At 40.6% G+C, this 13,319-nt stretch overlaps 2 protein-coding genes across 3 annotated transcripts in view; one reads left to right on the top strand and one right to left on the bottom strand.

Moving 5' to 3' along the window:
* The window catches only part of LOC311096687 (integrin alpha-X-like), a 569,425-nt gene that overhangs the window by 506,418 nt on the left and 49,688 nt on the right, over positions 1-13,319 (top strand). The gene's annotated exons all lie outside the window — the stretch shown is intronic.
* On the bottom strand, positions 8,521-10,519 carry LOC311096724 (uncharacterized protein). Of its 2 annotated transcripts, none has more exons than XM_084136051.1 (5): positions 10,442-10,519; positions 10,247-10,338; positions 10,040-10,153; positions 9,126-9,300; positions 8,521-8,871 (listed from the first exon to the last, which is right to left on the bottom strand). In XM_084136051.1, exons 3-5 carry the CDS (start codon positions 10,111-10,113, stop codon positions 8,647-8,649), a joined length of 474 nt encoding a protein of 157 aa, XP_083992177.1. In that variant the 5' UTR covers positions 10,114-10,153; positions 10,247-10,338; positions 10,442-10,519; the 3' UTR covers positions 8,521-8,646. The 2 variants fall into 2 exon arrangements, with proteins under 2 accessions (XP_083992177.1, XP_083992176.1); XM_084136050.1 differs by having other exon boundaries at positions 10,040-10,149.

Raw genomic sequence — 13,319 nt, 5'->3', positions numbered from 1 at the left:
TGATGTCACTAACCCGGGAGGAATGTGGTGTAGTCCCTACCAGCCGTTTGTTGTAGTCCTTAAAGGGTCATGAAACCCTAAACCAAATTTTCTGAGATTTTAACAGAGGTATGTGTGTTGAACACCATTGAAGACAATGTTAGCAGATTTAATAGTAGGGGGAAAATGGTTAAATTTTAGTTTTTTTCCGCTATTTTCATCTTCCAGGTTTAAAATCTTCATCGTGTCCACACAGGCTGTGACTTGGCAGAGCACTATAGTACTTTGATGACTCATCGGTGTCTCATAATTATTCATGAGACTAAGTTTTCTTATCCAATGAGAAGACACTTGCTCTTAATTATTCATGACACCACGTGGAACTTTCCAATGACAGACATGTCAAACTGTCATACTATGGAGCCAGAATGGTGACTTTAAAATTTGGCATCAAAAATTAAAATTGGCATTGAAAACAAAAGCAGAACTGAAAAAGGAAACATTGCCATTGAAACATTTGTATTGAAAACAGTTGTAGCCTACTGGCATTGAAACAAGTATTGGCACTGAAAAAAGAAATGAATTAAAATCTTACAATCTTATTCTTTTATTTTATTGGGATTTATTTGTATTTTTCATTGACAATCTTCAGATTTTTTCTTCATGTCGCTCTTTTTCAGTGACAGATTTCTTTTACAATGTCAGTTTTTTTTCAGTGTCACAAATTTTCAGTTTCAACTTTCGGTCACTGTTTTGGCGTGGAGAGAGGAGGGGTCTGAGGGGAGGGGTCTGAGGGGAGGGGTAAGTAGAGCGTAGTTTGCATATTATTTGCACATCGGCATACTGAAGAAGTAGGCCTACGTCACTTTTCTGGAACCCGCCGTCAGTTCTGAAGCCTCTGGCATGGTGGCGTGACGAAAATGTCCAGTTCACCGGGAACTTCCAAACCGCAAGTAAGTCTGTTTTTTTCTCTGTCATTTACATGTTTATTCACGTGCAACCTGGCCGGTTTGGTTAACTTTTAACGGCCGTTATGCTGTTTTTTTCGACGTCGACTGGAACATGTAAGTTACTAACATTAGCCGTGTTGGCTAACTTAACCTGTGGTTAATGCAGGGTCAAAAATAAACACCCGCCAAGCACCATATGCACCGAACAAGGCTAAAAGTCCGGTTTGGCAAACAAATAAATTAACGTTAGGGTTAGGTATCTGTCGGTAAATACTTGTTGCCGCTAAGTATGAATACATCACAACAGTGGCTAACAGTAACATAGCCTGTAACGTTAACATTGACATGATAAACAACAGGGCTTCGGATCTGACACGGTTCACAGATGAAATCATGAGTTGTGGTTACACGGGTTTGCTTAAGTTGGACCAAAAGGACAGAATCATAAGGTCCGTACTTATTTTCCAGAGAAACAATTTTTATATAATTAATTTTGATGCACACAGCATCAGTAGCCACTTTAACAGCATAGTATTATTACTGTTTTTAGAAATGCAGCATTTGAACTTAAAATATAAATTTGTACAGCCTTGTCTTAGTCTTAATTTAGTTGTGTGGAAATAGCATATTTCCCTTTATTTATGAGTCTTCCGCAAAACTTTGTTCCCTGTTCTCAATAGAGCCATTGTTCTGCATGCTACAATGCGTCTTACTCCCATGCTTCAGCAAATTAGAAATGGGATGAAGGTCTACAACCTTCTGGATGTGATTGGGAAGCATCAAACTCTCTGCTCAAACCTGTTTGTCCCCAAAGAGGATGATGACAGAGTAAGGATGCTGGACATTAAATCATCCTGATTTGCTTTACTGCTATATACGTAAGGGTTAATGCCCGACGAGGTGTCCATTATCAGGTATTAATGGACAACGGCGAGGCGTGAACCGTCCGACGCGCAGCGGAGGTCACTTCGAGGTCACAGCGGAGCGCTTATACCATGGTCACTTACGAAAGAAAAATATTTAATCAATTAATAATACTTTAATGTGTTTTAGAGTAAAAATCGTGAGGGTTTTTATTTATTAAAGCTATGGTCTACGATTTCAAAGATTGTTCATTATTAATAACCTCGTTTAGATGCTGGTTATGGTTCTACAGTACAATCCTAACAATATGAAGAGAAAAAAGAATGAAAAAAATCCATTCACTCTATTGGGTGTACAGCTGCAGAGAAGTTGACCAATGTAAGCTGTCCGGCCGGACAGCTTACATTGGTCAACTGCTCTCATCCAATCCCCCGCTCCACTTGAAACTCCACGTGGCGCTCGCGTCTCCACCCCACCGCACCCCACCTCGCCCCCCTCCTGCGACATGAAATTTCGCGGGCAAGCAGCTGACAGTCTATGGTAGCTAGCAAAGTAGCATCAGCTCAGCAGTGGAGATTTGGGACTGAAAACCGACGCTGACACGGCTGACTTTTTGTTGAGCAGGTAAGCATTTATTTATACTTTTATGGTGTGAGGTGTTACATAAATAGCTTTTTATCAGTCTGACAACATGCTCATGCTGCCGGTCGGCATTGGAATGTTAGCCGTTTAGCATCGCCTATCACGGGTCAAAGTAATTATATTTCTTGAAGTGCTTGAATATATTTCAGTAGGCCTAGCGGGTTTCTGTTCGAGACGATCGGAATTTGAACAAGATGCGCTGTTTACTACCGGTGATCACAGCTTGACTGAGTGACGTTGTTCAGGTCGTTTCCCGGTGGGAGGGATCAGGTAGCACAGAGGGGAGGGGTGTGTGTGTGGAGGGGCGGTATGAGTTTTTTAAAACTTCCCATCCGTCTCAGGCTTTCTCGACCGATTTTCAACATCGTAGACTACAGCTTTAAGTCGAGCGCACTATTTAATATCTCCCGTATACAGGCGTTGCCAAGCAACGTGGCCACAGCGACCCGACCGCAGCAGTTGATCAGTGATGGGAAGTGAGATGATGGCTCTACCTTACGTTACGTGATACAAAGTATCATTTCAGAAGGCCAGTGCACCACTTACCGCTTGTGTGTGTCCAAAGGATGATGCGAAACTTTGTTTCAAAGAGTCAAAACTCACAGATAGTTTCCTAAATCGTTTTTATTAGGCCTACAGCAAATATTGTCAACCATTCACTCACGTGTTGAAAGGAAAGCAAGCAAGACAGAAAGACAGGCAATGGCAGTAGGCCTATGCCAGACGTTACTTACACACTATTTAAAATTAAATGCTACATTTCCATTAATTGTAAAATTTGATAGCGATATTGGCATGTCCATCGTCGTGGCATTTGATGGACGGAGATTTAAAGTTTGTGGCTCGCTATCACCACTGCTTGGGACATTGGGAGATGACAAAATGTTGCTCCATTCTCGTCTGTCATGTACTGACGGAGCCCAGTAAGCCTGCAGGCTGCTCTCACAACGATGCCCCGTCACCGACATGATCTGGCGAGTTTCCAGCCCGGCGTCAGAAAGACGACCGACAGCTGTGCTCCGGAGGCTGTGGTTGGTGTAAACCCGCGACAGACCTACCTGAAAGAAACAAGAATAAACAGGCTATATTAGTGAGGACAGAAGAGGGGTTATACGGCTACATTATTATTAGAATGTAGCTAGTGTACAGACCTCCTCGCAGATTTTTTTCAGCATGTTCCCCAGGTAGTGGACACCCATTGGCTCCCTGGAGTACCACACATCAGATGCCACAGTGATGGAGCGCTTCGGGTGGAGATAAAACGATTTTGCATCTGGTGGACACTTGGAGATGTAACTTTTAAAACTTTTTACTGGACACAGAGGAGCCTGGCGAACATGAAGCCTCGTAGGTTTTCCTTGTGCGGGTCGTTCGGATCTTTATGGTTTTTTGTCTGAGGATTATGAGCTAAACTGATGTATTCAACGCCATGCTCGTCTCTTTGGATTACGAAAGATGTCATGGTCAGCTCTCGGCTCCCCTCCCTGCCACGCCGAGCAAAACACAGCTGGATGTCAAACCACACCTTTCTGACGAGGCCGAGGGGCGTATCGGGAGACAGCGCAGATGAACATCTGATTGTCTGAAGATCCGACTCAGTGATGCGAGGATGGTGGAAGCTGGTGTCCTTCCCACTCTTTCTATAACGCTTCAGTATCGCCTTAAAAACCGCATTACTGGTCTTGAACACAGTGTCACTAATGATGTTGACATCACTTAAATGGCGGTTAATACCAGCTCTCAGACTCCTCAAACTGGCAACACTGTATTCTCCTCCTTCTTTGGTCAACTGGACAGACGCATAAAACAGTCGCAAAACGTCGTTGAGAGTAGCGGCAGTGTAGCTTTTAAAGTTGATGTCCATGTTTTTGTCAGCCAGGAAGTCTCTTAACGTTTTAACTGCCCATTTCGTGATTTTCTTTGTGTTCATTTCGTCCTTGTCATCCTCTAATTCATTCAATTCTTCCGGTGTCTCCTCCTTGTGTCGCTTCTCCTTTTTCTTTTCATATTCTATTCTCTCTTTTTCTAATGCTGCATCCCAGTCTTCAAAGTTGTCAAACTCACCAAATATATTAAAAGAAATGATAAAATCACTCATGTTTTGTCTGTTTTGCTGTTGCGATGAGTCAACTGAAATAACGTTAAGTCTCCGTTGCCATGGTTACCATTTAGCGTTTGAGCCAGCGCAATCATTTAGAACTGTCATCAGGCAAATTGACGGGATGCCTTTCCTAGGTGTACATTATCACTTTTTAACGGACACCCTGCAGCCAATCAGAATCGAGTATTCACCCAGACCATGGTATAATTGATAATAATCTTAGAAACCCTACAGGATGTAGTAGAGCTGTATCTCTTTATGATTGATACTATTATTTTTTGTGACTTTCTGTTATTGCTTTACTTAACCTTTTTTGTTTTGGAAGAATACAAAGTCATATGTAAAGTGGACTGTGGTCTTTCTCTGTGTTCCTATCTGTGTAGTCAACCCTCCTCCTTTTTTTTCCTTTTGCCCCACCACCCCAGCCGGATGCTGATTACATAATGAGTATCCTAGTTCCTGAGCTGAGTGAGAAGGGAAGTCCAAGGCAAGCAAGAGAAAATGCCATCATCAACTTTCTCCAGGACTTTCTACAAGACCAGGGGTCTCATTTATAAAATTGTGCGTAGGATCCTTACTAAAAGTGTACGTGCGCCTGAAAGTCAAAAATGCCGTACGCCAAAAAATATTCAGACTTATAAAAACCGTTCGTACGCCAGAACCTGCGCAGAATTCACTTTATAAATCCCAGTCAGTGGAAGATTGTGCGCACATGCATCTCCTCCCCGAAATAAACATATATGGAGCTTACAACGCCTAGTTCTATGCATATCCTCATCTGCATATCATTTGCATATGATTATTCGTCCACGTGATAACATGTTTAAGGGTAGTTGGTACAAGGCATTAGGAAAATATGAAATACGGATGTGCCATCACAATACATTAATAAAAATCATTTAGGAGCCTATCCTTGCCTTGTTTTTGAATAAATAATTAAAATAGTGTAAAATACATTTCAGATAAAGTTTTTCTCAATATATTCCTCTAGCCAAATAGTATTTTTAATTGATTTATATTTTTATTGGAAACAGATAGACCTTGTTGTGCATTATTTGCACTAAAATAATTTCTCAGACAATCTGCTATTATCATGATAAGCAATTATCTCTGTAGTTAAAACATTAAAACAAGTGTTCAAAAGCATTGCATCCACAACAAATATTTCTGCTTATATATTTTTTTGTAACTTCTCATTAATCATTTCATGTAGGCTAGTTTAAGTGTTTAACTCCATTAATGAGAATGGCATATTTAATCTAAATGTTTATATCAGAAGTAAAACATAGTTTAAATCATTCTTTTATTTATTTAAACTGTTATTGTGAACATGCACTGTATTTATGATTAGGACTCATAATGAAGATTTAGGCTACGGTTTTACTTCATCTGCCGTTAGATAGGCTACGGCCCAACACGCTCGCTGGCGCGTAGCCTACATTTAAGAAGGGATGGATATTTGCTTCAAGTGATAGGCTTGGTGAGTGAAATTATATTTGTATTATCTTAATGTATATGTATAATTTTCTTTAGATTTTCTGTCTAAAAGTAACCAAAAAGACATTTAAATCCAGCTCACCATCGGTGTCGCCAAACTGCCCCATCTCCAAAAAATTTGTACGTATGGGTCAGAGTTTGCGTGCAGGTGTGCAAATTTTCCCGTCAATTTTGTTTTTATAAATCACAACTTATGCGTCGGAAGTGGCGTAAGCCTCTTTCAGGGCCTGTTTTGTGCGTACGCAACAGTTATAAATGAGGCCCCTGGAAATCACAGGTTTGACTTAAACTGTCTTTATCACATGTTGAAGTACTATACAAATTTGCCATGCAAACAGCTGTTACCTAAAATGAGTAGAGCAGAATGTGATTCCATGTACATGACCTACATTTGGTTCTCAGTCTTTGATTAGGGAGCTGAATATTAGCACTCCACCAGAAAGGACCATCAATATATTTCCTTTTAGAAACATTAATGTTGTGGTTAGTGGCGGGTGGCAATGCTTATGGCAAAATGGTCCAGGTTTTGAACTTCACTAAAGACTTTCTGGACTTTGCCCTCCACAGCCCAAAGACATAAGTCAGAGATCAAAATACATGTTTCTTAAGAAAAAAAAAGACATTTCCACCAATTCCATAAATTCCCAGGACTATTCCTATCATTGTTTTTTTTTTTTATCTTTCAGTTATTTCAGTGTATATTTAATAGAAATTAATGCAGCAAGGTTAGTTGAAATAGGCCTTTGGGATAAATCGTGTAGATTGGTAAATAGGGTTGGCTTCTTGCAGTGTTGGGTTTTTACACCATTGTACTCAACTACTCTGATTTGTTTTATCATGCAGGTCAGAATGAAGACCAGCAAATGTGTGAGCCTCTGACGCAAGAGGAGCTGCTAAGTCAAGAAAGGCACTGGAATCAACAAACACATGTGAGCCTGTCTGTCCCGACAGTGATGCAGTGGTTAACTGGACAAAAGCACAAGCCCCTTCTTCCATCAGAGAGGGCAGATTTTAGATTTGAACACCACTGTAATGAAAAAAAGCCGGATCACCACATTTGTTTCCCACTTGTAAGTGCCTGCACAAATACAATAACTATTCTTGTTGAACATATGAAAACATACAAGGAGTTCAGAGATATAATGACAGTAGCAATCAGAATGGGTAGAGACTTCGGGCGAGTGTAGAGGTCATGTTTTTTGACCACTGATGTTTACTTCCTCAAATCAGGCAGTATTGTGAATATTTTTGGCATTTCTAATGGCATTTTTGTTAAATCTGTTCAGTGAGCTATTTACTATTCTGTGAGAGTCTTAACAAAAAAAGACAGCTAGCACAAGTCAAACCATAAAAATAGCTCAACATTAGTGTTTGGTTCTCCCATTGCATTGGTTTTTTAAGTTGGGACCACTGCTAACCATTTATTTTAAAAAGGTAATTTAAGAACTCTTTATTTGCGTTTTGTTTACAGAGCACTGACAAATGTAGATGTAATATAAACCTTGAAATGTGATGCTGTTCCTCAATTCAGTGTTACTTGTACTATTGAAAAGTTGAAATTGTTCAGTCTTCCACATACACATTAGTTTCAACACGTGTATGGCAAATTCATATCATTCAAGTGGAATCAACTTTGTGGGGGTTTACATTTACTAAATCGTCAGCAAAAATTAACTTGGTTGATGTCAAAACAATAAATGGACATAATGCCTGTCACGGTGTGGGTTTTGTGTCTTGTTCCTTGTTCTTGTCTGTCATGTAATTCCCTGTTTGTCATGTGATCCTGCCATGTGTCTTGTCCCATGTTTAGCTGTTCCCCGTTATGTTGATTAGTCTTCCCAGGTGTTTCAGTTTAACCACGCCCCCTTGTTACCTTGTTTAGCTTGTGTTCCCTTGTATTTAAGCCCTGTGTTTTAGTTCAGTCCTTGTGAGTTCTTGATGTTGTAACGTTTGCTGTTGTCTCTTTGTTCCCGGTTCCTGTTCTGTCGTGTACCCTGGATTACCTGTTTGTTTGTTTATTAAAGTGCTTGCGATTGGATTCACTCTCTGCTTCATTCCTGCCTGTATCGTTACAATGCCTATGTCCTTTATTATTTTTCTTTTTCATTGTGAATATTAACTGAAGTGTTATACTTGAGTGTCTACACAGCATTATACTGTAAAGGGGAACTGCTGTGTTTTCCACTGAAAAAAAATGCTTTTCACTGAAGATCAAAGTGTACAAATCCACAGCTTTATTTTAAATACTTCATTACCAAGAAATCAAACATGGCATGTTGAGTTTGAACTGTCTAATGGTATTTAAGACGCCAGTTTAAAATATCTGCATACACTATATTTAAAAGTTTAGCCAATAAAAACTGTTGAAAGTTGTGGGAGGTTCATTTGGTTGTTTAAAACAAGTAACAGCAGAATAAAACAGTGGATATCTTTACCATGGCAGACTGAGTTGTTTATATACTGCATAGTAAAACATATATCCTAAACCATCCCCACAATAGTTCTGCACAAATACCTTTTCATGCAAGCAATTCCAATTTCATTTGTAAGAATCAGATAAAACATTTTTCAAATCACAAAAAAAAGTTGAACATTTATGTTGCAGACTGCATGTTATCCTGCCAAGTTTGAGTGAAATGTTACATAGTCAAGCGCAGCCTTGTAAATGTCTTTTCCATTGTCCTGGGAGGGAGTGATAGGATTGATGGCTGCCCTCAGTCCAGCCACAGCCTGTGGCCCCAGAGGGCACTGGATGGGTGGTAGAACTACTCCACCAGCAGCAGCATCAGCAGCATCATCTCTGTCAGGGTTGAAATCCAAGAAGTGATCTTGCAAATCCTATAAATGGCAAGTAATTTTGTTATAACACTTTGCAATTGCCTTTTGTGTACTTCACACATTTGATCTTCAAAGAATTCATTATAATTTGTTGAGAGTACGAAAATATTGAATATACATTGCCGTTAAAATGTATTTAGACTTCTGATTTGATCTATTTTTGCATTATTTGTCACAATTGTTTCAGATCTTAAAATGAGACAATCGGTAAACCTGATTAAACATAGCTTGGATTCAACATTTTTGAGGTCTACCTCTAGATTCTCTGGAGCAGCCACAGGATACTGGAGCAATCCAATGGTCCAAAGTTGATTGGGAGTCAGGTTTTGTTCCGTTCGCAGAGGATGGTTATCCCACCCGGCTGTAAAAGTGTCGAGGTCCATTTGGAGGCGTGGTACAAATATGTACTGGGCACAGAATAACTGAAGGCTGTTGGAGGGATCAAGCAGGCACTCATCTTCAAGACCATGAATTAGCTCATAATATACCCTTGTTACTGCCATCCACACATCAAGCCATAAGTGCACCGTATTAATATTAGAATCACAGCCAGGGGTTCACTGCCATCCATTTCCTAGGTAACCAAAGGTTGAAATAATCTATATTTTGTTTCATTACAGATAGACTCTCTGTAGAAAGTGTTGAATGTATTGTAACGTAATAGGATGTTTCTCTGCAAACTGTTGAATGGGTTGCCAAATATAGCCAGGCTACTTAGGTAAGCATGGTGTCTTTATTTGAACAAATATACAAGACTCTCCACACATGTATAGAGTCGTGAACAATAACCTAATTTGGACACAGTAGACCTCTGTAGACCTAGGAAGGATTAATGCTTCCTGTGAGGATGTATCCTTAAGATTTGGTACTACACAGTGTTCACTGTATTGCTGTTGCCAGTCTCCCTGGCTGGGCATCAATAAAATGACAAATCATTTTTACTTAGATCATTTTTAATGAAATAATTTCTGGTGAAGACGCAATGCAATTCTTTAATGCTTTGAGCATCAAAAAATAAATCACATTCACCTCCATTGTATTTTGTGAGAACAAAAGTGTTAGTGACAGATGGAAATTTCAATAAATAAAAACACTGATGTGTGGAAAAACTGCTTTTTTTCTGATTTGGGTTAGGGTTACCTAAAAGAAACATAACTTTGATATTTACCTTTGATTATGCACACTTTTTCCCGATATGTACTGTAGCTTGCTCTGCCACAGCCACGAACAGTGAACATGCATTGAGCAATGCTGACATTTTCGACCCCTTGGTCTCCTCTAACTCAATAATCACATAAGAAACAGAGACAAAGTCAAATGTTTTCAGTCAATGAATTTTGATAAAAAGACTATCATGCTCTTGCTGTTTTCTTACCTTAATGGAAAGCCAAACTTTTCAACTGAGCTCATGAAGAAGCCAAGTGCTGTTGATGCCTTGTTATTATTTGCAGAACCCAGGTACATTATCTGGAGCATAGTAACAAAATACTTATGTGAATGTGCCATACTAAATAGAATATAGTAATAATAGGCTCAGCCACATTGTTTTGAAAAAGTGTCAAATGTTTACCTTTCGTAAATAACCATCAATCCCAGCGAAGATAACAATACCATATCTGAAAGGAAAAATACATTTTCAGAAAGTGTATCACCTCTGAAAATTATAATAGCTCTACATTGTGTACACAATTGATTAAGGTGGTCAATTCAGATTTTATTTACCATGAACCCATGTAACCTTTAGAATCTTTTCACTACAGAATTGTATGTTTCTTTTCTTATATTTTATTATATTTTATAGAATGGCAGCACAAACTAACTCTATGTGCAGCTTAGAATACAGAATGTTTTCTGTTTATGTTTACAGAAGAAGAAGGTTTGAATACAATGGCAGGCGTAGAGGAAAAATTATGCAAGCTTATACGTATACATCCACATTTATATGACAGTTCATCGCAATTACACTCCAATAAAATAGCGTTGGAAAATGCCTGGAGAGAGGTTGCAACCGCGATGGGAAAGACCGTAGATAAGGTGAAAACGGACTGGAAAAGTGCCCGTGACAAATTCACTAGGGCGCACAAAAAGTGGAAAGTGGCGTGCAGAAGTGGTGCGGGGCAGCTAAGTTTCGGCTACCCAAAAGTATTGACTCAACTTAGCTGGTTGAGTGAATTCATAAAGCATAGGACTACAGAGTCAAATTTTTCGGTATGTAAACAACGTCGTGTGTGTTGCCTATCTAGAAGTCAATGCTGTGTGCCCTTCTCAAGAGGCTGAAATAGCCTGCAGGAGAGAGAGAGAGAGAGAGAGAGAGAGAGAGATGAGTGTGTGTGTGTGTGTACATTCAAATCCATTCAATTTGTACATTTAAATTTAAGTTATGTTATAATATTTTATTATTTTGATGTCTTTATAACTGTCATTACTGTCATTTACTGAGAATGGTAGGCTACTTATTTGGTCAGGACGTTTGAAACAGGAGTAGGCCTACATTTTCTTTCTGTGTAGGCAGGTGAGGGAGATGATGAGGGCGATGATGATGATAATGATGATGATGAGGAGGAGGAAAGCATTATTGCGCAGGGAGATCAGGCACTTCCATCTACCCCCAATCCCGACTCATCCATATCCCAGTTTTCCCCACTTCTATCTGACCCTCCCACCACCCGACACTAGTGGCTTCGACCGTTTCTACACCATCTCATCCCCCACCACCCCGACATCATCGGCAGGAGAGAGAGAGGGATAGAGAGAGGGAGAGGGAAAGTGAAAAGAGGGACATACACTCCACTTTTTGTAATTACCTGTGCCATTTTCTACAAAATCTCCCACAGGAACAAAGCGCAATTTTGATGCGCGACATCAAACAGCTCATGCGGCAGTATGAGCCCTTTTAATTCGACTTAATTTGTCTACCAATATTGTAGGCTACATGCTGTTACTGATGTTATTTGTTATTGACATTTGTTAGGTCATGTTCTGAAACATGTTAAAGTTCAGTAGCCTTCATATGAAAATGAATTACACTGTCACCATTTAAATGTTGGCTAGGCTTTACGTTCAGAAGGCCTAATTTTAGTATTGTATATGGATATGAATTAATGGTTTTCACATAATACCAAATTAGTTAAATGTGTAAAGTGTTAACTAATAAAAAAAACTCATGCTTCAAAGCGACCTTTTTATCAATTTATTGGTCAGTGCTACCCAATCGTAGCACACTGTACTGGTGGAGAAACACGCCAGCATCTGATAAAAAGAAGTCAGCCAGCTGCTCCCTGACAAGTGCCGCTCTCCGGGAGGGTCTGCTGCTGCCGACCGAACACCGTGGTCCGTCGACCATGTTCCGGTCCCCCCGTAACGTGCTGCCTCCATTCTCCAGGCTGGACCTCTCCGGTGTCAGACGTCGCATCCACAAAGGTGGCGGGAATGTATCTGGCACGTTCAGTGGATGCCAGAAAGTTGTGGAGAGCCACGCATGCCTTCACGAGCTTCACCGCTTTTTCAGGTTTGCAGTCAATCGGGCGGCTGAAAATTCGGAAGCGCGCAGCCAATATACCGAAGGCATTCTCCACTACGCGTCTCGCCCTGGCCTGTCGGTAATTGTAAATGCGCATCCTATCCTGCAGGTTCGTGCCTTTAATGAGAAGACAAAGTCAGTGCAGTAACTAGACAGAACAGATGACTTGGCTGACGCCAATTACGCACACTGTGCGTAATGGCACAGTGTGTGTGTGCATGGTCAGAAGCAGAATGTTATTAACAATAAATATATAACAATCTATAAACGAGCTAAGATCAGTGCACGCTCTCTTTTTCATTGCTTCTGGGCTATTTTATCGAGCAGGTCTGCTATCAATTATTTTTATTCTCACCTGGATAGGGTCGCATCAGGTTCTCCTGTAAGGGAAATGCCTCATCACCCAGGAAAAAAAAAGGACTGGGCGTTGTGGTGCCCGGTAGGACAGCAGGAGCAGGTAGATTGAGACTGCCCTCTGCCAGTCTGGATCCAAATGCACTGCAGCCCAACACACCTCCATCGCTCTCACGCCCGAATGCCAACATCGACGTAAATGAATCTATAGTTCGCATCAGCAGCTGCCATAAGGATAATAGAAAAAAAACCTTTGTAATTGTAGAAGTCGCTGCCTGATCGTGTTGGTGCTCTGATGCGAACATGCTTCCCGTCAATCGCCCCGACACATAGGGGAAACTGCCACTGTCCTCTGCTATGTCCTGCCACTGACTACGCGAAGGAAAGGCCATGAACTCCCCCTGAAGGGCATCCCAGATGGCACAACACATCTCCTCTACAATCCCCGAAACAGTGCTGGTTCCCATTTTGTAGCTGGCAGACAGTGCCTGCAGGCTGATGCCTGTTGTGAGGTACCGCAAAGTCACTGCAAGCCTTTGCGAAGCTCCAATCGGGTTGCGGTGATTTTGGTGAG

Source organism: Abramis brama (genome assembly GCF_963993115.1).
Source record: "Abramis brama genome assembly, chromosome: 14".
Lineage (NCBI taxonomy): Eukaryota > Metazoa > Chordata > Actinopteri > Cypriniformes > Leuciscidae > Abramis > Abramis brama.
This window is presented reverse-complemented; position numbering and strand designations above follow the sequence as displayed.